Below are 24,043 nucleotides of genomic sequence, written 5' to 3'. Positions count from 1 at the left end.
TGCTGCCTTGGTGGGTGGGTGTCCCAGAGGCACCTTGGAAAATCAGCTGAAAGGACTTTCCAAGTCCTGAGATTTCTGAAGGCCGAGGAACAAGGAGTAAGAGAGAAATAGCCTCCTCGGAGCAAGCACCTAGTTGATGACCGAAGAAAACACGATGCAGCGCTCTCTTTTTTCAAAATAATCATATTAAGAGGAATAAAAGCAGGTTCCTTTATCCTCTGTCCATTGCGCTCCATCATGCAGAGCACGATGGGCTGCCTCGGCCTGATCCTGCCGTTTCAGCTGCAAATGCCCGGTGGTGGAGTTTTACAGCAGTGGAGAGGACTTTGCGCCCTGCTTGTGGGTTTGTGGCTGCCCCCCTGTCAGAAGCAGGATACTGGGTTGGGTTAGATCAGGGAGTGGATTCTTCCTTGTCTGCCTTTTCTCATTCCTGCCCTCTGACCCAGGATCCTGGTCCTCTCTAGCCTCAGAGAGGTGATTGTGCCAATTCTGGGCAAAGGAAAGGGCATCTCCAGATGCGTAGAGGTGTTCTCTCTTTCGATTGCTTCATGCACAAAGAGCTCCAGTTATTTAAAAAACACACACCACTTCCTGAGTTAGTTTTAAGCTCTGGGCAGAGAGCTGAAGGGAACCCAGCTGGCATTGAGTGTAGTGATCAGGTGGGATTGCTATGAGGAATTATAAAAAATATGGGACAAGCCATTTGTGTCAGCAATGGAAGCATTGCGTTGACTGGGTTTGAGCCATTTTGATATGATTTCTGATCAACCCATGTCTCTGCATCTATGTCCTATTTCTCTGCCCGACAGGCACGTATAAGCATTCTAAACACAGGCCAGTTGCTTCATCAGGCATCCTGGGTCATAAAGATAGTAGGAAACTTTGATGTAGTTTCTTAATCTTTAGATAGATCTTAAGGGCCAGGAAGAGAGTTCACAAGGAGATGTTAAATACGGATGTCAGGGAACTGACATCAGAGCGAGAGGCGAAGGGGAGGCTCCCAGATGATGCTGGCGAAGGACCCAGCAGCAGGGGGAGAAACAGCTCAGTAGAGGGGGAAGCAAATCAGCGCAACACCAGGGATAAAGGGGGGCAGATGGGGGAATCGGAGAGAGGGCTCCAGGACTCTTCACTGGACATCAGTGAGGAGAGCCCAGGTCCTCCGCTGCCCACGCCCTCCCTGCGCAGAAGACTTCCGCGCAGTGAGAGGAGGCGGAGACTGGGTGTCAAACAACTTTTATGCTGGAAGAGGTTCAAGAAACGCCCACTGACGGATTCTGCCAGCGATTGAGGCAGCCACGATGAGAAAGGGCTGTGCAGTCAGAAAGGTTTAACAAGGCAAATTAGCCTAGAGAGGCACCAGTTTACGCACGAGTAACTCATACCCATTACAACTGCCATCCTTCCTCTCCTGTGTATGACCTCCGGGGTTTGCTGAATGCATTCCTCCTTTTAGTCCTGTTTTATTTACTCTGAACTATGTATGCATGCTCAAATTAGCTCTTTGTAGTTTTAACTTTGTCCCCACGTGGTTGTTGTTTTTTGAAATGCTCAGAGGAAATCTGATTGGTTCTTACGAACACTGTGTAAAAAGTTCTTTTGTGAATAAAACGACCTGGGCCAAGGGGTGGACAGGATTATTATTAGTATTCGCACTGCCTCCCAGAGTCTTGCTGGTCAAGCCTCGTGTGTATTTTATTAATCAGAGTCCAATCCTTCCTTGCTTTGGGAACGCTACAGGTGAGCATCATGAAACACACCTTGGGTGAGCCCCCCGCCTCCCTCCAACCCTGAGTGACATCCTCCACTGACCCTCACCCTCTGCTCTTCCCCAGGCAAGAGATCTGCAACAGTGGAGGGCAGTTCCTCATGTGCCCCCTGTGTGACACTTGCGGCAACTGGAACCTCTCTGAGATCTGCCCCATGGCAAAGGTGAGGGGACTTCCTGGCTGCTGGGCCTTCTGGGGATTGTTCTTGGAGGGGGGAAGAATGGGAGGCAGGGCATTTAGTGACATCACAGAGAGCCAAGGAGCTCTCTCTGTGGGGCGTGGGAATGCAACGGATTGCCTGCTCCCAAAGTGGAGCTCCCAAAGTCTCTCTTTTTAAAAAATGTAAAATTTAAAATTTAAATTTAAATTTAAAATAAATAAATAAAACTGGTTTTTCAAATTACAGTTTTACAATCACATACCCAACATAAAAACCACATTTTTTGGAATCTGCTGGACTTCCTCCCCTTTGTGGGTCCTGTTATTAGTCCTTTCCTCCTGCATCTTTTAGGGATGCAGGTGGCGCTGTGGGTTAAACCACAGAGCCTAGGACTTGCCGATCAGAAGGTCGGCGGTTTGAATCTCCCCGATGGGGTGAGCTCCCGTTGCTCAGTCCCTGCTCCTGCCAACCTGTTGTTGCTTTGGAAAAGGTTATTTTAAACATTTTAACAGGTTCTCTCCCTGTCTCATCGGTTCAGGCAAGCCAGCCTTTGGTGACCTCAGTTCCCCCATCTGCAGAATGGAAACCATAGTGATCTATAAAGGATATTTGTTTTGCTTTGTTTTGAAAAACATTCGTTTGTCATTCATCTATTTAGTACCGGCCGCCTTGCACCCAGCGTGGCTCAGGAATGCTAAGAACCCTCCGAATCAGTGCAATTTTCAAAGGCGCAGCCCACACCCTTGATTCAGTCAGTCAGTTTTATTGCACATAGCCAAAGGCTGCCGCGATGTACAATCTTGATTCGAAATGGCACACGGCTGTATCCAAATATTGGCCCAAACCTGTTCCTTCCTCTCAAGCCAATTTGGTTAGGATCTCTTTAAGAGGTGCCTAATACATGGAGCAAGGGATGCGGGTGGCGCTGTGGGTTAAACCACAGAGACTAGGACTTGCTGATCAGAAGGTCGGTGGTTCGAATCCCCACGACAGGGTGAGCTCCCATTGCTCGGTCCCTGCTCCTGCCAACCTAGCAGTTCAAAAGCACGTCAAAGTGCAAGTAGATAAATAGGTACCACTCCGGCGGGAAGGTAAATGGCATTTCCGTGCGCTGCTCTGGTTTGCCAGAAGCGGCTTAGTCATGCTGCCACATGACCCAGAAGCTGTACGCCGGGTCCCTCGGCCAATAAAGCGAGATGAGCCCCGCAACCCTAGAGTCGGCCACGACTGGACCTAATGGTCAGGGGTCCCTTTACCTTTAATACATGGAGCACAAAACCTTTTCCCCAAAACGGGCATGGACACGACGTAGCTACCATTGGGTGGATTCGATTCCATTGGAGTGTCTGTATGGCAGCTGTTCCTGGACGTCTTCCCCTCCCCCCTCTCCTGTTCTGACCACAGGTGGGCTACCTCTTTGACCACCCAGGGACCGTCTTCTTCAGCATCTTCATGTCCTTCTGGGCCGTGACCTTCCTGGAGTACTGGAAGCGGAAAAACGCCACATTGGCCCACCACTGGGACTGCATGGACTTCCAGGAGGACGAGGCAAGTGGGAGGCAAATTGGGGCCTGCCAAGCCTCCCTCAACCCACCTTTTAGGTGGGGGTGTGGCAAACTTAGGCAGTGTTCCCTGCAGCAGCAAAAGCAAAAAGCAGAAGCAGTTTTGCTGCGCCAGCCACTTTAAAGCCCTAAACGGCCTCGGTCCAGTATCCCTGAAGGAGCATCTCCACCTCCATCGTTCTGCCCGGACTGAGATCCAGCTCCGAGGGCCTTCTGGCAGTTCCCTCGCTGCGAGAAGCCAAGTTACAGGGAACCAGGCAGAGGGCCTTCTCGGTGGTGGCACCCATCCTGTGGAACGCCCTTCCAGCAGATGTCAAAGAGAAGAACAACTACCAGACTTTTAGAAGACATCTGAAGGCAGCCCTGTTTAGGGAAGCTTTTAATGTTTAACAGACCACTGTATTTTAATACTTTGTTGGAAGCCGCCCAGAGTGGCTGGGGAAACCCAGTCAGATGGGCGGGGTATAAATAAATTATTATTATTATTATTATTATCATTATTATTATGGTGCCAGCTAACACCAATCAGGCTAGCACGGTGCATCTAGTATGGTGGGTGGGCAGGAGTTTGCCCCCTTCCCTCCTGGCGCAGCTCCTGTGGCTGGATGCCAGCAAGAGCCATTTCACACGTTTCCAACGAAATACCATTTCCGAACGTCTGAAAAGCGTTTCTCTCTCTCTAGCCCTTCGGTGTCGAGACAGCGTTCCCAGGTCGTGCTCAGAGAAGCAGGATTTAGGAATAAAGATGTTAATAACGTTGGCAGCATTAAGATAAATTCAACAGTGTAAATAAGTGTTGACGGACGTAAAAATGGAATAGGAAGGAAATAAGCAGCTATCTTCTCTTTAAAAGACATCTGAAGGCAGCCAAGTTTAGGGAAGTTTTTAATATTTAATGCTGTATTGTTTTTAACACTTGATTGGAAGCCGCCCAGAGTGGCTGGCGAAACTCAGCCAGATGGGCGGGGTATAAATAATAAATTATTATTATTATTATTATTATTATTATTATTATTATACTGAATGGTTTAGTTTATGTAAACTACGCTGGGATCTATGGCATGCAAACTGAACCATGGGAAGAGAGGAAAGGAAGTCACTGATTTTTTAACCTTGTTTAAATGAATATTATAAAATGTAAAATAGAAAATACTTAATTAAAAAATATACAAAAAAAGAAAAGGAACAAAGATATTAATGTACCAAGCTAGTGCATAGCAACGGAACACCCTAAACACATCACAAAATGGTCATTTTCATGACCTCGTGGTCCCTTTCCAGCTCTGCGATTCTGTGAACCACAAGGCTTGTAATATAATCCTAAACATCTCCGCACAGTGTTAAAGGCCATTTGCATCCAAAGGGTTTTCTCCTTTGTTTAGGAATCTGAGAGCTCTGTGTTCCCCAACCCCACTTTGTCCCCAGAAGCCGGTTCATAGGATTTGGTAGAGGTGGAAGGGACTCCCAAGGTTCATCTAGCTTAACCCCTATGATGCAGGAATAGCAGCTAAAGAATCCCTGGCAGATGGCTGCCCGAGCCCTGCTTAAAAATCCTCCAAGGAAGGGAGAGCCCAACACCTTCTGGGCTTCGTCTCTCCATCTCAACCGCTCTCTGTCTCTCCTTCCCCCAGGAGCGTCCTCGGCCAGAGTTTGCCGCCATGGCCCCCCGCATGGAGCAGAATCCCGTCACGGGGGTGAAGGAGCCGTACTTCCCTGAACGGGACCGTCTCTCCCGCATCCTGACGGGATCCATGGCCATCATCATCATGGTGAGGGGAGTCCCCTGCCCCCAGCACATGCCAGGCAGAGGCCTGGGTTGCGGGGCTGGGCTGAGCTGAGAGCCTTCCTGTCTCAGCGCTGATCCTGAACGCTTTGCTTCTCCCGTCAGCTCTGTGTGGTGATGATCTTCCTCGTCTCAGTGATCATGTACAGAGGAATTGTCAGCACCATGATGTACCACACAGGGAACACGATTTTGATGACCCAGGTGAGAGCAGAGGGGTCGTGAGGCCTGGTCCATCCACACACACCCCTTAGAGACATTGAACCCCGAATGTTAAGCGATGGATTTTGTAGGGAAATTGTTTTGTGCAAAGCGTACGGTGCGTTTCCCCCCACACTGCCGAATTCTGGGAACTGTAGCTGACCCCTCATAGTGCTACAACTCCCAACATCGTTAAAATCGTTAGTAGGATTGGAGTATCACTTGTAGTTTAAGGGTGAATTCTGGACACGATGGAGAGGTAAAAGATTTGGATCATCATAAAAGATGCAGGAAGAAATTATTAATGATAGGACCCACAAAGGGCAGGAGGGAAATCCAGGAGATTCCTTGGAGTCTTGTTTTTATGATTTATGTTTGATACTGTAAGATTTTAATTTGAAAAACCAAATAAATATTTTTTTTTTAAAGAAACCACAATTCCCAGCATCATTAAAACTACAGTTCCCAGAATTTGGGTGTGTATGCTCCTCTCTAAATGTGCTAAAAATGCACCATGTATATGCAGTCAAAATCTATCTCCCTCTCTCCCTCTCTCTCTCCCTCTTTCTGTTTTGCATTCTCTGGATATACATATAAAAAGTTCAGGCAGAATTCTCCTGCAGTTAGGGTTGGATTTTAGATTGTAAGCCCCTCAGTGGCAGAGACCTGCCCCTCTCATCCTCTGCCGGGCACAGAGATGCAGTAAGGGCTCCTCCACACTTCCCTTGCCCTGCTGCTCTTTCGTGCTCAGTTGGAGCAAACAGCAATTTGGGTTTTCTGCGGATTGACCTTTGCTCCAATTTAGCACTAAAGAGAGGATTTTCCTTGTGTGTTGAGTTTGAGCCCAGGGCGTCTCTGTGGTCCCACACCCAGAATTTCTAGGCTATTGGGTTCCCCTTCCTCTCTGTGCGTTTTGAGGAGGGAGAGAATTCGCTGGTCTTTGGAGAGGACTGGGGCGGCGACGTTCGGTCTTTCCCCTGCAGGCGGGGAACATTGCTAACATCAGCAGCTGCATGGTGAACCTGGTGCTCATCCTCCTCATGAGTCAGGTCTACACCTCTCTGGCTGAGAAGCTCACCAGGTGGGGTGAGTCTGAGATGCCAACCCCCCACCCCACCCCGATTTCCCAGCAAGCCCAAACTCTGTCCCTATTCTGTCCCTGCACTGCCACTGCCAACTGTCTGAGCTCAGTTCATGAGGCTCCCTTTGTGCATGATGGGGCGGTGGCCTGCAAAATGCCCCTTGGGGATTTCTGGAGCATGAGCAGCTCCTATGCCATGGGGCTGGCTGCCCCCAAATCTCCCCTTCTCCTGCTCCTCCTCCTTCCTCTCTGGCTAACATGCCTCCCGGCCACCCTATACTGTGCATTTTGCAGAAATGCACCGGACTCAGACGCAGCATGAAGACGCCTTCACCTTCAAGGTCTTCATTTTCCAGTTTGTCAACTTCTACTCCTCCCCGTTCTACGTGGCCTTCTTCAAGGGCAGGTGAGGCTGCTAGTCTCTAGACCCCTTGCACAGGGGCAGGGAAACAACCCCAGAAAGCAGGGAGGGAGTGACTTCCCAGCCACAGAGCGCGAGGCCTGCTTTGCCCTTGCTGTGGCTACAAGGAGGCATAATAATAATAATTATTATTATTATTATTATTATTATTATTATTATTATTATTTATTATTTATACCCCGCCCATCTGGCTGGGTTTCCTCAGCCACTCTGGGCGGCTTCCAACAGAATATTAAAATACAATAACCTATTAAACATTAAAAGCTTCCCTAAACAGAGCTGCCTTCAGATGTCTTCTAAACGTCTGGTAGTTGTTTTTCTCTTTGACATCTGGTGGGAGGGAGTTCCACAGGGCGGGCGCCACTACCGAGAAGGCCCTCTGGCTGGTTCCCTGTAACTTGGCTTCTCGCAATGAGAGAACCGCCAGAAGGCCCTTGGAGCTGGACCTCAGTGTCTGGGCAGAACGATAGGGGTGGAGACGCTCCTTCAGATATACTGGACTGAGGCCATTTAGGGCTTTAAAGGTCAACCCCAACACTTTGGCAGTGGCATGTCGTGCGGCTCCACCACTTGGGCTGGGCGCCCCCAACTCCCCACTTCCTTTATGGCTTTGCCTTCTCCCCACGGGGCTCTCAGCCTCCCCTGGGCTTTCCCAGGGCAGAGCTGAGAGTTGCCATTTTGAACGTTCCCCCATGGCGGGGGTGAGGCTTCCAAACACCAGGCAGACCCTTCTCTTTGTCCCAGCAGGTTTGTGGGGTATCCCGGCCAATATGGAAAACTCCTGGGCATGAGGAACGAAGACGTAAGTACCAGGGCAGGGGGCAAGTCTTCTCTCTTGCCTCGGTCTGGGCACTGCCCACCTGGCGGGCTCTGCATCCAGATGCTGGAGCCAGGCAGGTTTGCTGCAGGTGTGTGTGTGTGTGTGTGTGTGTGTGTGCACGCGTACGTGTTTCGGTTTCTCCTGCCGTCACCCCAGATCAAACCGTGGTGGTTTTTTTGTTTTTTTTAATCTGCAAGGTTCAACTTTAATTGGAGGGTTATGATTTAAGAGCTCACTTGTTTATGTTTGTTTTAGATTATTTTGGTTCTGGTTTCTGTTTTAGGTATTGGCATACCTACATACATACAGTGGTACCTCGGGTTAAGTACTTAATTTGTTCTGGAGGTCCGTTCTTAACCTGAAACTGTCCTTAACCTGAAGCACCACTTTAGCTAATGGGGTCTCCTGCTGCCGTTATGCCGCCAGAGCACGATTTCTGTTCTCATCCTGAAGCAAAGTTCTTAACCCGAGGTACTATTTTTGGGTTAGCGGAGTATGTAACCTGAAGCGTATGTAACCTGAAGAGTATGTAACCCGAGGTACCACTGTACATACATAATTTCTTTTTGTATGCCACCTTTGCTTAGTTCAAACCATACTCAAGGCAGCTTCCAGCATGAAAAAAATACATAACTACAATGTGACAAATGTAGTCATAAACAATAAACAGCATTGAAAACACAAAAAGAAAGTGAACTATTTCCACATAAATCACAAAAAGATCTAAAATAGGGATACAAAAAAACCAGCATCAGCAACCCCCACAACAAAAGGTCCCAAACAACACTCCAGCCCAAGAGTGACAAACAAAGATTTTTCAAAGCACCCAGAGTCCTGGCCACGCCTGTTTGGCTAAAGGCAGAATTGGTGAAGGGAAATTCTGCTTCTCCACATAACTGTGGCATTCTGGGAAGTTCTTGCTTCTTTTCTCTGGCATTCTGGGAAGTCTCGCTTATAAGCTTTTCTCTGCTTCTGCACACACTGTACAACCTGTTCCAAAGACCAAGACATTCCCTCATTTCCCTAGACTGCTCAGTTCATCTTAAGTTCATGAAAACCACTATGACCTGTTCTTAATGCATAGCTGACCACATCTACGGAATTCAATTATTATATTCTTTCATGTTATGATCAATCATTAGTAATGGTTTTAGTCATGCTATATCAATCTTTAGTTATAATTTAATTAGGAGGTTTCATGCCTGTCTAGTTCTGTGCTCCTTTTCCCAGCCTTTAATCTATTGGTGATTAATGTCTATACGTAATCCTCGCCTTGCACTTGTGTGAACCAATCAGCAACAAATTGCTTTGTATTTGTATCAACCAATCAGCCAGAAGCACACCTGTGGCAATGTTTGTAATATTCAATAAAAGAGAGTTCTCGGGGCTTGCTCCGAGAGACGCCTCTCACATGACACCTGCTACTCGTCTGTCGTGGTTTCATTCCAACAAATTGGGATGTCTTCTTTTCGGGTGGAACTGGTCCCTCTGGGAAGTGTTTCCTTGGGGCACAGGGTTTCCAGACTCGCTCCCTAGAGCTCTGCTGACGTCCTCTCCCCCTCCCCTTCTCCCTGCAGTGCGGTCCTGGCGGGTGCCTGATTGAGCTGGCCCAACAGCTCTTCATCATCATGGTGGGGAAGCAGATTGTCAGCAACATCCAGGAGTTTCTGATTCCGTGAGTTGCCAGCTGCAGGGAGGAGAAGGAAGACCTGGCAGGTCTAGAGAACGACCGGGAGGTCCAGGGGGGATGCTCACTCTATGCAATTCCAGCCATGGAAACAGAGCACCCCACAAAACCTAATGTTTTCTGGGGGGGGGTCCCTTTCAATGGGAGCCCCTCTCTCCTGCTCCGATGCCTCTCTTGTCCATTTCTTCCCCTGCAGGAAACTGAAATCCTGGCGCCAGAAGAGGAAGCTGGCCCGGGTGCGAGGGGGTCAGATCTGCCAGGAGCCCAAGCGCTGGGAGGAAGATTATGAACTGATTGAGTGCGAAGGCCTCTTTGAGGAGTACCTGGAGATGGGTAAGTGGGAGGGAGGGCCGAGCCGGTTCGGGTTCTTACCCTGCGCAAGCCAGTCCGTTTTCCGATCACTTTCCCTTTTGCAAAATGTCCTGTCTTTTGTGGGGTCGCCGGTTCGTTGCACGAGAACTCCCAGGCCGCTGTAATGGCCCAGTTGCTGGGATGCGACTGGGTCCCAGGCAAAAACGAGGCTGGGAAGTGTTGCGTTATGAAGGCAAAGGAAAGGTGTGCTGGTGGTTTAAAAGAATATGGAAAAATTGGATTTTTAATAGGTAAAAATTTAATGTTATAATATATTAAGATTAAAGATCAGGATAATAAGGAGGGAAAGGAATTGCTGAACTAATAAATTGAACTGGAATACAAAAAAGGGAGGTATGAGGAGGTCCGGGAAATAAGTAAATGAAAGATAAGTGATGTAAAGATGGAATTATTTTTAACTGTTTTTTATTTCCTATTTTTTCTTTTTTCTTTTTCATTATGTAATACTGTGAAAACTTTAATAAATATTTATAAAATAAAAAAGGAAAGGTGTGCTGGTCCTGGGGGTTACCGTGCGGCATGGTCCGAGTCCAGTCCGAGGTCGAGGGTGTGGTATGGGGGCTGTCCATCAAGGCTGAAGCGGGCTCCAAGGCAAGGAGTCGGGGGAGGTCAGGAACTCTGGCAGAAGAGCAGGACAGGGTGCCGGCAGGAACAGGTTACCAACAATGTTGCTCCCGCAACCTGGGACTGGGCTGGCTGGCTTTTATCTCCTCTGAGGCATAGGGCGGCCCCACAGGTGACTCGCCTCTCCTGGCCTGGAGGCGAGCACTCCTCCTGTGAGAACTTAGTTCCTTCCGCCTCTCTGCTCTGAGCCTCTACGGCTCAGGAGAGGCTGGAGGGTTACCGGACCCAGAGGCAACCTCACCTTCCCCTGACGGGGCTGAGAGTGGAGCACCTGCAGGCAATGGGTCCTCGATCACCTCCGGAGGCAGAGCAGATTCAGCTGGTGTCTGCTCCTGAGGATTCGGCACAGGTGAGGGCCCTTCAGGTTCAAGCCCCAGCCCCAGTTCAGCTGGTCCTGGAGGTGGGGACTCCTGTGCAGGCTGGGATTCCTCAGGTTCAGCCTCTGAATCCAATTCCCAGGCCATCACAAAAGGATTGGACCCTGATTAATAAAATAGACGCGAGGCTTGGCCAGCAAGACTCTGGGAGGAAGTGCGACTCTCACCACCACATGACCCAGGTCGTTTTATTCACAAAATAACTTTTTACACACTGTTCGTAAGAACCAATCAGATTTCCTCTGAGCATTTCAGAAAACCCCACGTGGGGACAAAACCAGATCAGAGGAAGCCTCTTAAATACAAAGAACTACTTGAGCATGCATACATGTTTTAGGGTAAATAAAACAGGAATCAAGGAGGAATGCATTTAGCAAACCCCGGAGGTCGTAAACAGGAAAGAGAAAGATAGGCATTTACCACTTCCATGTGAACTTTCCTGACACAATGGCTTGCTTCATTTTTCGTAATTCCTCATAGCAATCCCACCTGACCACCACAGGGAAGTGGAGATCGCTCCGTTCTCCTTCTGCCACCCCAGCTCCAGCTCGGAGCTGTATGTCAGGGGCCGCCAATGCCAGCCTCCATTCTGCCCCCTTCCTTTGGGGAGGCTTGTCGATCTATAATAATAATAATAATAATAATAATAATAATAATAATATAATTTATTATTTGTACCCTGCCCATCTGGCTGGGTTTCCCCAGCCACTCTGGGCGGCTTCCATAGAAACCAAAAAACACTAAAATATCATACATTAAAATCTAACCCTGATGAACTTCCCTGCTCTCCCTCAGTGCTCCAGTTTGGCTTCATCACCATTTTCGTGGCTGCCTTCCCGCTGGCTCCGCTCTTCGCCCTGCTCAACAACTGGGTCGAGATCCGCCTGGACGCCCAGAAGTTCGCCTGCGAGTATCGGCGCCCCGTGGCCGAGCGCGCCCAAGACATCAGTGTCTGGTTCTTCATCCTGGATGTCCTGGCCCAGATCTCCGTCATTGTCAATGTGAGTCTGGAAGGAACTCAATAACCCACCCCACCCATGAACCCACGAAGCTCCGAGATTGGGGCAGGGGGCTTCTCCACCCAGCAGCCCTTCCCCCCCCCAAAGCAGCTGGCCCCCAAGCCAAGTCCAAGCCAAGTGGCTGCTGGTGGGGGCTGCAGAAGCCCAAAAGGGAAAGCATTTCATCATAGAAGCATAGAATAGCAGAGTTGGAAACAGAGTTATTCAATTTTTTTTGACTTCCATCAATCACATCTGAAAATTTTCCAATCATTTCCACTTAATTTACATTTCTTACTTTCACTATTACATTTAAATATCATAACTAATATCTCTCTTCTTTCTTTTCTTTGCAATATTTCGTATATTCCTCCTTACAAAACCTCTTCTAGTCCTACTAGCGTAATTTGTTGATTACAGTTGCTCTTCAAATAATTCGTATATTTCTTCCAAACTTCTGTGAACCTCTGGTCCCGCAGGTTTCGAATCCTTCCTGTCATTTTGTCCAATTTTGCATAGTCCATTAATTTCGTCTGCCTTTCTTCTTTCGTCAGTATTTCTTCTTGCTTCCATTTCTGGGCCAACAATACTCTTGCTGCTCTTGTTGCGTATAAAAACAGTTTAATGCCCTGTCTATTAATGTCCTCACTTATAATACCAAGTAAAAAATGCTTCTGGTCTTTTTAAAAATGTATATTTCAACATCTTTTTCATCTCATTATATATCATTTCCCAGAAGTTTTTTACTTTCTTACATTCCCACCACATATGATACATTTCCAACATTTACATTTCCAACATTTATTACTTGTCATATACATTTTAGCTAATTTCACAGGTGTAATATACCATCTATACATCATTTTCATCATATTCTCTTTCAAAGCATTACATGCTGTAAATTTTATTCTTTTTTTCCACAACCTCTCCCATTCTTTTAGCTATATATTGTATCCAAAATCTTTTGCCCAGGGTACCATAACCGATTTCACGGCTCTTAATTTTATTCTGGCTGACAGTGGTGGGGAGAGTGGTGCCGAGTGAATATCTTCATGTTACCCAAGTCCTGACCAGGCAGGGAAGGAGGGATGATTTGCATTGCAGGAAGATGAGTCTGTGTCTGGTTTCCTATGAAAACTCTCTTACGTTCTGTGGGACCTGGGCAGTCAGGCTGCAAGAGCAAAGGCTCAGGATCTGTGAGTTGGTCCTAGCATCCGCAGGGTCCCAGCTGCACCTCGAGGTGTGACAGGGCCCCTAGATCTGTAGCGTTCCCAAAGCAAGGAAGGATTGGACTCTGATTAATAAAATATACACGAGGCTTGACCAGCAAGACTCTGGGAGGAGTGCCAATAATAATTCCTCTCCACCTCTCGGCCCAGGTCGTTTTATTCACAAAACAACTTTTTACACAGTGTTTGTAAGAACCAATCAGATTTCCTCTGAGCATTTCAAAAACCCCACGTGGGGACAAAGTCAAATTTAAAACTACAAAGAGCTAATTTCCTACTTGAGCATGCATACATAGTTCAGAGTAAATAAAACAGGACTAGAGGAATGCATTCAGCAAAACCCCGGAGGTCATAAACAGGCAGGAAAGGAAGGAAGGAAGGATGGCAAGGAAAGAGTATTTGCCATCTCCTTGTGAACTCTCTTCCTGGCCCTTAAGATCTATCTAAAGATTAACAAACTACATCAAAGTAACCTACTATCTTTATGTACTGAGGATGCCCGGTGAAGCAACTGGCCTGTGTTTAGAATGCTTATACAGTGGTGCCCCGCAAGACGAATGCCTCGCAAGACGGAAAACCCGCTAGACGAAAGGGTTTTCCGTTTTTGAGCTGCTTCGCAAGACGATTTTCCCTATGGGCTTGCTTTGCAAGACGAAAACGTCTTGCGAGTGTTCCGATTTCCCCCCGCTTCCCCCCCCTTTTTCTAAGCCGCTAAGCCGCTAATAGCCTTTTAGCCGCTAATCCGCTAAGCCTTTAATAGCGCTAATCCACTAAGCCGCTAATAGGGTTGCTTCGCAAGACGGAAAAAACCGCTAGACGAAGAGACTCCCGGAACGGATTAATTTATTGCGAGGCACCACTGTACGTGCCTGTCAGGTGCAGAGGCTTGTGGGATTTGATCAGAAACTATTGTCAGTGAATCAAACCCAGTCAACGCAATGCTCTCATTGTGAGTCAAGGACCCGCCCACCGCATAGGATTATAATAAGACACACAGACACATTATTTTAGGTTAATGGGCAAAATTAGGCCACAAATTTTATTGGTTACAGCATGTGAGTAGTATTGGTTTAGGCATTGGATGATACCAGACTCCACCCCGCACAGCCAGGAGTCATATCAGGGTTAACCACCAATGGGAGGAGCTTGTTGATGCAAATACAACTGGAAGCTCCCCCGTGACGTCACTGGGGGTCGTGCCATGGCCCTAGCCACCAGCAGGGCATCGGACAGGATTGGATTCCTTTAACGGAATACCCAAAAGAGGAGGGGTAGATGATGGCGCATACCCAGTCCTCCAACACAGCACACACATTCCAATGCCTAACCGCCAATACCAGAAAGTTGTGACGAATTGCTACGAGGCAGGCGAAAAAACCAAGAGGCTGGTGCCAATTTGCCAAATGGATAAAAAAGTCCTACCAGGCCCCTTGGACAACGAAGACAACCAACGGAAGTCCATAGCAAGGTCAATACGCCAAAGAAGCTGACCTAAGAGGGAGGGAGGGCAGGAGATCCGAAGAAAACAGGAACAGACTGGGAGCAGAGCGCTGCCACACCGTTTAAAGGCAGCAAGCCCCGCCCACCAGTCGGCCCTATTGGTCGGTTGGGAGGCTTGGCCGCGGCAGCAGAAGCAATCAGGAGCAGGGAGCTGAGCACGCCTCCCTGCCTCACTGGGAAGCTTCTCCCGCTCACAATCCCTCCCTTCTGGGAGGAGGAGAGGCCTTGCTGACACAAATGGCTTGCTCCATCTTTCATAATTCCTCATAGCAATCCCACCTGACCCCCACACTCTGGATATTTGCACCCCTACATAGATCACCCATTCCCCCCCCCCAATATGAGTCTTCTTGTCTCCCCACAGGCCTTCCTCATTGCCTTCACGTCGGACTTCCTCCCTCGCCTCCTGTACCAATACGAGTACGACAGCCACCTGCACGGCTACGTGAACTTCACCCTGGCCTACGCCCCGCCGAGTTTTGTGGACAGCAACCACACCATGTGCCGGTGAGAGCAGAGACCTTGCTCCCCCTCCCCCCGCACAGCCCCAGGGAATGGATCCTGGCACACACATGCACGCCCAGCCCTGTTGACCCACGGAAATGGCATCTCCCCCCAGGTACAAGGCCTTCCGCGACCCCCATGGGAGCCAAACTCTCTTCTACTGGAAGCTGCTAGCTATCCGCCTGGGCTTCATCATTGCCTTCGAGGTGAGCGTCTTGAGGCGGATGTAGCTTAGTGGTAGAGCAGCCCCCCTGCATGCAGAGGGTCCCGGGTTCAAGCCCCGCCGGCAACATTTCCAGGTCAGGCTGGGGGGAAACTTGCCTGCCTGAAATCCCGGAGAGCCGCTGCTGCCAGTCCGTGTAGGCAGCACAGAGGCAGGTGGACCCAAGGGTTTGACTCAGTATGGGGCTGAGGGGACATAAGCACATGGTAGGGCTAGCGGAAGGGCAGCTGGCGCTGATAAGTGGGGGGAAATGAAGTTGGTGTCCTGCCTGGGGCAAGTGGCTGTATTTATGACTATTTACGCAGGTGGCGCTGTGGGTTAAACCACAGAGCCTAGGACTTACCGATCAGAAGGTGGGTGGTTCGAATCCCCGCGACGGGGTGAGCTCCCGTTGCTCGATCCCAGCTCCTGCCAACCTAGCAGTTCGAAAGCCCGTCAAAGTGCAAGTAGATAAATAGGTACCACTCCGGCGGAACTTCCATCTTAAATTGCTGATCAGAGTGGCCCGAGTGGCCTTCCCTTTCAAACCAAGCCTCAGTTTTCCCGTCTGTGGCATGGGGAGAATAACACAGCGTCACAAAGAGCCGTGGAGGCCCCTGGCGCCCCTAACCCGCGGACTTTCCTCCCGGCTCCCAGCATGTGGTCTTCTTCTGCCTGCGCCTCATTGACTGGCTGGTCCCAGACGTCCCCGAGTCCCTGGAGGTGAAGATCAAGCGGGAACGCTACCTGGCCAAGCAGGCTCTGGCCGACAACCAGGATGTGCTGCTGACGGTGAGTGGCGACTCCTCCCCCTCGCCAGGTCAGTTTGCGAAAGAAGCACCTGCCTGTCCGTGCCGTCTTCTTGTTGCAACACCAGAAACCCAGGAGCAGGAGCAGAGCGCAGAGGTGGGGTCTGCGGGAGGGGATTCTTCCCCACAAACCCAGCCTGCTCCACTCCCAAACGTGTTGCCTTGTGAGGAGGCGAGGTCCTCTCTTGGTCCTTGCTCCCCATTCATTAGGGATGGGTGGAGGCTTGGTAGGATGTCCACAGAGAAGAGCACCTCTGGGCATAGGCAGAGTGCATTGCCTTTGCTCTCAGCACATCCAGGGCAAGGGTCTGGGGCGTCTCCACCGGGAGGTGCGGCTGACAAAACCAGAACTTCTTTCTGCGTATTTGCTACACTCCCACAGTTGTGGAAGAGTTTGAGACTCTTTGGGCCCAAGAGAAAAGAGAGAGAGAGAGAGAGAGGTTGGATAGGGGCAGGGAGCCCCTTTTCCCTGCCCTCCCCTCCTGTGCCTTCCTGACAAATTCTCACTCCTCCTCGTTGCATGAGAGGCGACAAGGAATCAGGAGTTCATCCCGCCTGGACAAGGCTGAGGAGCACCAGGGAGACCGCGTGCTGGAGTCTCTGGGCCTTCTGGGGACTGTCATAGCCACGAATCCGCTGCCCACAGAATCCTCTTGCTGCAAGAGAAGCCCCTCCGTGCCTGGGCGGGGGGGGGGGGGGTCTGCAGTTGGCAGCCAACAATCCCTTTTTCCCTTTCTGAAACTAAGCCCTGCCCCTGTTACTGGGTAGCTGTGCGCCATTTGTGTTGTCGTGCTGTGGTGTGTCCGGTGTTGTGTTCCAGGCCGTCCCACAAATTGTTTCTTCTCCATGGCAGCGTGGTCATCCATTCCCAGTCACGACTGTCTCGCACGGCCCAGTGACCTTGTGCTGGGCGTGGGCATGTTGGCCCGCTGCCACACTGGCCGTGTCACACGGAACCGCCGTGCCTCAGTGGCGCTTGGTCCACAAGACACCGCCCTCCACCTGCATCCCAGCCACATCTCAGGGTCACTGCCCCCCTACTCACTGCTGCCAAACCATCGCTCTTTTGCAGTTGCGATTTCTTGGTATGGCAACAAAATTAGGTTGTTCAGTTCAAGTGGATCTGGCCCTCTTGTTCAAGGATCCCCCTTCCCCTCGGAGGCCTGTCTTCACTTGAGCAGAGTCTGAGAGTGCTGGGCCCCAGGACCTATTTGTTGAGGCCAAGGCTGAGCCCTAGGCAAAGAGCTAAGCAGGAACCAAGGTGGGGAGGGTTTCAGGCCAATGGAAATAAGAGCCACAGAACCCACAGGCAGCCAAAATGGCGCCCTCAATGGGGGGCTGGACTCCCAGTTCCAGTCGGTCCCTTCAACCAGCATGGCCAATGCTCAGGGACACAGCTTGGAGCCGTAGCCCAGCAACATTTGGAAGCTGCCCTGGGCCTCTGTGCTTTGGGGCGGATCTACACTCACTGTTTTTAACGTTAAGGAAGGGTTAAGGAATTGCTTTGATAACATATATGGACACATTACATCCTACTTTTAACACTCGTAATGCGTTATTAAAATGTGACACCAGAGCAACCAGCAGGAGGGAGACAGGGTTTTGACCGGGGGGGGGGGACCAAGGTAAAAAACGCTTTAATTCACAAGTATGTCCTGTGACGTTTTAGAACGATAGATCTGATATCGTTCTAATAATGTTAAAAAGGTCAGTGTAGATCCAGCCTTGGAACAGCTTCTGGCAGAAACCTGAAAGCGCCTCATCCCGATTGGTCAGAAAAAGAAACTTTCCTCTTTGTCCCCTGACTGCCGCTCCTGGTTCCCACAAACCTCTGAACCTGCTGTCCTGGTTTTATATATTGGCGGTTACTGTTATTATTACCTCTTCCTCCTTTTCCTCCTCCCTATACAGCAAGCAGCCTTTTACCCAGCAGCGTGAACTAGCGCCCCCCGCAGGTGCAGCCACTTCAGACCACACACATCGGCCCTGTTGAAGAGGAGGCGCAGCCAAGGCAATGGAGGAAGGATTCCCAGAGGGCTCCATCAGTGGCACAAACTCAGCCAAGAGTCTCGTGGCTCCTTCAAGGACCAGGAAGGTGGGCAAGAGAGGCTGGGCTCGTGGGGTGCCAAGGGTTGCATGCCCTTTGCACCCCCCGCCACTGCTACAATGAGGGCCACTTTGCTTCTGTGGCTGTCCTGAGGCCCTCCTGCCTAGCCTCTCTTCACCTTCCCCTCTCGACCTTTTTCCTGCTCCTCAGAGATGGACCGCAGGGACTGTGGAAATGGCATCGCCAACAATTTCCCCAGCCCAAGTTCCTTTCCAACCCAAAGGGAAGGGCTGATCCTTCTTCTGACGGCTTGGAGGACAGGCTGGCTTGTGTGGCCCCCTCCTTCCCAAGGCCATTGTCTCCCAGAAGCCTTTGCTTCACTTGAGGACAGCAGCGGGCGTTTCGGCAGCAGTGTCTCCTGGGCCAAGGAGGGAGGAGGCCGGGGTTGCACTTTTGCAGGCAAGGTCCTCTGCGGAGGGTTTTCTACCACAGATCCCTGGTAAGAGGGATCGCGTCCGCAATATTGATCCAGTGTGTTGTGGAAGAGCCATTCCCGCCGCCACAGGCTGCTTCGAGAACTCACGCTTTCCATGTTAAGATGTGTGGAAACGCCGTCCCCGCTGCAAAACTGAGCGAATGTGCTGTTTTGCTCACCTGCCTCAGGGGTTTGTGGAAGGGATGCCCTCAGATTGCAGGAACGGTGTTCTCCTGGGAGCGTTGAGGGCCATACCCAGGCATGCAGAAATCCTTGAGGTGCAGCAGAGCTTCAGAGCGCGCACAGCTGAATATTGTTCATGTTTTGATCCTGCCCAAGGGGAAGCGAGGAAGTGGAAGGAGGTTGGAAGCAGGGCCCCTCCTCAAACAGGAACACTGGGCGCTTTCCACAAGAGCATCATCGGCCGACTCACTTTTCACAGTGCACCCACACAACGTGGCTGTTGAATTGTTGCGTTCCTGTGTCTTCTGTGCTTGCGTCCCCACCAACACCTGGCCTTTCCGGACTGGCAAAGTGCAAGTGAGACTTGGAAGAGGGGCTCCTTTGCCTTGAGTTAGAAGCTTCCTGCTGTTTGCGGTTTCTTGCTCTGGTTTCTGTTCAACCTCTCGGTGCCACATCCGGGGCTGTGCGGAACTACCATCTTAATCCCATGCCCTCCTGATTGTGGAAAAGCAACGCCTCAAGAGTGCCGAAAGACCCTCAAGTGGAGAACCCTCTGCGAGTATCATGGCTAAGCAGGGAATTCGAAGCCAAGTCTACCCCTAGCATTCTGTGTCCGCTGATCCTGTGGTTGGGCTGGTCCGGAAGGACCCTGGAAGTCAGGCTGACCGTTGAGTGTCACCCAGGCCTTCCCAGGCAGCTAGAGCAACAGGCATGGGACATTTTCATCCGAGGAGCAGAGGAACCGAGAAGGGCAGCCCTGGAAGCAGCTAGCACAGGAGGGCCAAAAAGGAAACCTCGAAACTTCAGGCGAGGAAGGGAGCCACAGCCAGCCTGGCGCTGGAGATTGTTAGTTTGCTGGCTGGCGGGTTTTATGTGAACTCAAAGCCACCACTTCCCTCCCTCTCCTCTGGCAGGTTGCAGAAAAGCAGGAGGGGAATGGAGATGGACCCTCCATTGTTGTTCTTGCCTTGCAAATGAGCTGGGCTTAGGTTCCTGGAACAGCCCCTTCCCTGCCACAAAACCCCCTTTCAGCTCTAAGTCAGGAGCCTGTGAGATATGGGGCTGCAGATTGTAGGAGGGGAGGGGTGTGCCCTTGCGGCCGATGATCTGGGGGGGGGGGGCATGCCGCATGCCATGCACGATTATTGCTGCTCAGTGTGAACCCCCCCCCTTCCTGCATGGTCTCTCTCTCTCTCTCTCTCTCTCTCTCTCTCTCTCTCTCTCTCCCCCACCCTCCAGCGGCAGCCAGAATTGCCCCATGTTCTGTATATCACACAGGAGAATGAATAAAATGTGGAGTAACATCGTACGTTCTTGGTGGGGCAGGGAAAGCACCTGAGGAGTGCTTTTGTACCTGAGAAGTTCATGTTTCCCTTCCGAGGGGAATCTTACCCAGGAGGGGCTCAGAAAAGAGGGGAGGGGTCCACTCTGTTCTCTCATTCATCGCCACCACCACCCTCTGTGAGCCTCCAGGGGAGGGAAGGTTTGAAGACAAGGCAACAAGCAGCCTTGGTCCAGTCAAATGGCTCGGAGGATGCAGGAAAGTGTTCGGTCTAGACAGGGTGTTGTAAACAAAAATTGCCATTATGGGGTATCCAAGAGCCCATATAGAGTCCTTACATAGGTTCCCTATTGGTAGGAGAAAATAACAGAGAATATTGAGAAGCAAAGCAGCTAGTAAGCTTGATCTTTATTGACCTGTTGCAACAGGGTGCTTCCCTTGCCCGCAGGAAAGGAGAAGGACCCGGAACCAAGGTGTGCCCACCCTAATAGAGACATTTTAAATTCCCACCCTGTAGATCAAGACCACCCCCAGAAACATCATACATACATCACAGAAGGGGGGGTAACCTAAGACCACCCCTCAAATACATCACACCTACATCACAGAAAAGGCGGTCTAAAACAGAAATTTTGAATGTGGAGGTTTCCCACTTTGACCTTGCAGAGAAAACATTTACTCAGTTTAGAATCCAAAATGGTTCCAGGTCGGTCTTCCTGTGCTTGGTTGGTACACTTATGAACATTACCATATATCTAAGACCATAAAATTCCTATCACAACGGGACAGCTGTGCCCCTCCAGATGTTGCCAGACTCCAGCTGGGCTTGTGGTCAGGGATGACGACGCAGTTGAGATTCAGTGACTTCCCCCATTGTTGCGTCAGGGTGAGCCAAGTCTGGTTTGAAACAGATGAAGCAATTGGCGACAACTGAGCATGTGCAGAGTTGCTTCGGCACGGCTGCTTTGTCAAATAGGAAGGTGCCTTGTGCCAGTTTAGACAGTTGGTCCATCTAACTCAGCCTTGGCAGCACTAAATGGCGGCAATGACTCTTCAGGGCAAGCATAGGCAAACTCGGCCCTCCAGATGTTTTGGGACTACAACTCCCATCATCCCTAGCTACCAGGACCAGTGGTGAGGCATGATGGGAATTGTAGTCTCAAAACATCTGGAGGGCCGAGTTTGCCTATGCCTGCTCCAGGGTTTCAGGCAGGGAAGATTCCCCATCCTACCTGTGGGTGGTGACGGGGGTCAAACCGGGAACCTTCTGCATGCAGAGCAGGTGCTCTCCCGCTGAGCCACAGTGGACACAGAGATGCCCGCAGGGAACCAGGCATCAGATAGGGGGGTGGTAGTGGTTCTCCAGCTGTTACAGGAACTGGGGACAGGTAGAGCTGTCCTCTCTAGGGGCACAAACAGGTAATGGTGGGTTTGCAAAAGGGATTGCAGGGAGGTGGGGAGTTGAATCTGAGCTGGCAAAAGCTTGGAGCGGGGGCTTCTCTCTCTAGTGCTGGAGAAATCCTCCCCACCGCATCCTCTTCTGAAAACTGGAACAGATCAGTGAACATGGAAGCAAATGAATGCGCCAGCAAATCTGCGCCTCTGGAGTCCAATGCCCGAAACAGCCAACAGGGAGGAGGAGAGGCCCCTCCTGTTCTCCCCCATCCCATAATTTATAGGGTGGGTTTTTGTAAGTAGGAGAGTATTATTATTATTATTATTATTATTATTATTATTATTATTATTATTATTATTCCACCCGTCTGACTGGGTCAACCCAGCCACTCTGGGTGGCTTACAACAAATTAAAACACAATATGGCATCAAACATTAAAAACACAATTGATTAAACAATTTATCTCTCCAGTTTCAGGTGAGTGAAGTTTAAAGCTTTAGCCTTTCCTGGGTTAAATTATTACCATCCCAATAAAGGTTACAGGCCCAGCCAGGGACCTTTCTTTAAAAATATAATAAAAATGATTGCAAGATTTTCATGGATAACAAAGGTACATTTCTGAGCAATTATTGTGTTGTTTTTCTCTCTCTGAAAGAATTTAAATGGATTTTTTGGGGGGGAACCAGAGATGTGTTTTTCCATTGTTTAAATTCACTCATGTTTTGAATTTGGGGGCACTAGATGGCGCTGTTGCTCAACAAACGCTTCCTTTTCCTCACAGTGAAGTAAATAGGTAGTTTTCTCTTTTTAGAGGCAGTTTTTGTTTTCATTTTTGATCTTTTCAAAGATGGGCAGGAGAAAAATAGTTGAGGAAGAATGCTCCAGGCTACCTAATTTAACTCAAACTCAGACATAGATAATCAAAGTCTGCCTAAGCATCCTTTTAGGGTTGCCACATTTCAAAAATTAAAAACCAGGACACCCCAAAAGCTGTTGAGCTTGTTTTAGACAAACCCCAAAGTTGTTGAGCTTTTATTTAAAATAACGCCAAAAACCGTGATTTCGATTTTTTGATTGACTTGCCTAAGATCACGGACAAAGTGCCACCTTTCAGAAATTCTCCCAGCCGTCAATTCCCAGTAATGTCCAGGAAAATCCTGGCGTATGGCAGCCTTATTGTTTAATCTAGAAAGTTACACAGCCTTGTCTAAAAGCTTCTAGAGATAAGCTGTGCACAGGTGGTGATTTTCTCTGCTGGAATAGATATTTGCCTTCCCACACAAGTGAAACGAGGAAGAATAATTAATAAAATACCAACAGAAGGGAGCGGAGCAGAGGACATCAGGCCACAGGAGGAAGAGCAAAGCTGCCAAGGGGTCTCCTGAGGGCATCAAGAGTGCACCCGCTCACCCAGTGCCAGCTCCATGTGCTTCCAACACCTGCTCTGCACCTCTGGGTGGGGAAAGGACACCGACTGGAGGTGGGCGATCAAAAACAGGCTGTGGCTGAAAGATGAAAGGGCAAGTTGCCATTTCTAGGGAGCAATTTGGCTCAGTCCTGCGAATACAGAAGTTCCACTTCCAAACACGAACCAAAACCACATTTTTCAGTGCAGTTATCCAAAAACGCACAGATTAGGGCAAAGGGTGCAGAAATCTGCAGATATTGGGGAAACTAACATACAAACGTTCATTATATTATGGAAATTTCCTTGCAGAAAGAGAGAGAGAACACTAAAACACTGATGAGTTCAAATTACTACAAAAGGCACAAGAGCAGACCTGGCTGTTTTCCTTGGTCACATGGCAATCCCACTCACTCTCCGGTCTCCCCTGCCCCACCCCCTGGATGATGATGGTGATGATAATAATAATAATAATAATAATAATAATAATAATAAATTTTATTTATACCCTGCCCTGAGCTAGGCTCAGGGTGGCTAACACCAGTAAAATTACAGTAAAATCATAATAGGGGGGAAAAACCAATTTAAAATACAGGTTAAAATGCAATTTAAAATGCAGCCTCATTTTAAAATAGCCCATAGATCAAAACCATAAGGGGAGGGAAAACATAAGGGTCAGACTGAGTCCAAACCAAAGGCCAGGCGGAACAGCTCTGTCTTGCAGGCCCTGCGGAAAGATGTCAAGTCCCACAGGGCCCTAGTCTCTTGTGACAGAGCGTTCCACCAAGTCGGGGCCAGTACTGAAAAGGCCCTAGTTGAGACCAATCTAACCACCTTGCGACCTCCAAAATGTTGTCATTTGCGGACCTTAAGGTCCTCCGTGGGGCATACCAGGAGAGGCGGTCCCGTAGGTATGTCCTAGGCCACATAGGGCTTTAAAGGTCAAAACCAGGTCAAAACCAGCACCTTAACCTGCTACCTGCATCCACAGGGAACTGCAAAATGAAAGTAGACAGTCTTGCAGGGCCTGCAGAGCCAGCAGTCCCAGGTGGCTCGAGTCAGTGAACCAAGCTACAAAATGTAGTGGTCAGGGTACAGCCCGCCCACCTTGCCTCTTGTGTTCCAGTGTCTTACTCTTCAGGGGGCTCCTGTTGGC

At 49.7% G+C, this 24,043-nt stretch overlaps 2 protein-coding genes across 3 annotated transcripts in view; both read left to right on the top strand.

Annotated features, from left to right (window-relative positions):
• Positions 1-20,108, top strand: part of LOC310712045 (anoctamin-7-like) — a 28,926-nt gene extending 8,818 nt beyond the window's left edge. The window contains exons 10-23 of one of the 2 annotated variants that reach the window (XM_083514637.1): positions 1,836-1,932; positions 3,334-3,477; positions 5,123-5,260; positions 5,380-5,478; positions 6,459-6,561; positions 6,851-6,962; positions 7,725-7,779; positions 9,375-9,472; positions 9,681-9,817; positions 11,653-11,858; positions 14,949-15,091; positions 15,204-15,294; positions 15,948-16,082; positions 18,011-20,108. In XM_083514637.1, the coding sequence (XP_083370763.1) occupies positions 1,836-1,932; positions 3,334-3,477; positions 5,123-5,260; positions 5,380-5,478; positions 6,459-6,561; positions 6,851-6,962; positions 7,725-7,779; positions 9,375-9,472; positions 9,681-9,817; positions 11,653-11,858; positions 14,949-15,091; positions 15,204-15,294; positions 15,948-16,082; positions 18,011-18,037 (1,585 nt within the window). In that variant the 3' untranslated portion in view covers positions 18,038-20,108. Of the gene's footprint in view, positions 1-1,835; positions 1,933-3,333; positions 3,478-5,122; positions 5,261-5,379; positions 5,479-6,458; positions 6,562-6,850; positions 6,963-7,724; positions 7,780-9,374; positions 9,473-9,680; positions 9,818-11,652; positions 11,859-14,948; positions 15,092-15,203; positions 15,295-15,947; positions 16,111-18,010 lie in introns of both variants that reach the window. The other variant, XM_083514636.1, reaches the window with a different exon arrangement.
• A 355-nt stretch (positions 20,109-20,463) lies between these two features.
• The window catches only part of LOC310712084 (uncharacterized protein), a 142,356-nt gene continuing 138,776 nt past the window's right edge, over positions 20,464-24,043 (top strand). Inside the window, exon 1 of the mRNA XM_083514736.1 lies at positions 20,464-20,481. The gene's annotated coding sequence lies outside the window, so the exon portion shown is untranslated. The remainder of the gene's footprint in view (positions 20,482-24,043) is intronic.

This window comes from Podarcis liolepis, assembly GCF_965112155.1.
Source record: "Podarcis liolepis genome assembly, chromosome: 7".
Taxonomy (NCBI): domain Eukaryota; kingdom Metazoa; phylum Chordata; class Lepidosauria; order Squamata; family Lacertidae; genus Podarcis; species Podarcis liolepis.
Note: the sequence above shows the minus strand (reverse complement) of the source record. Positions and strands in the feature narration are given on the sequence as shown.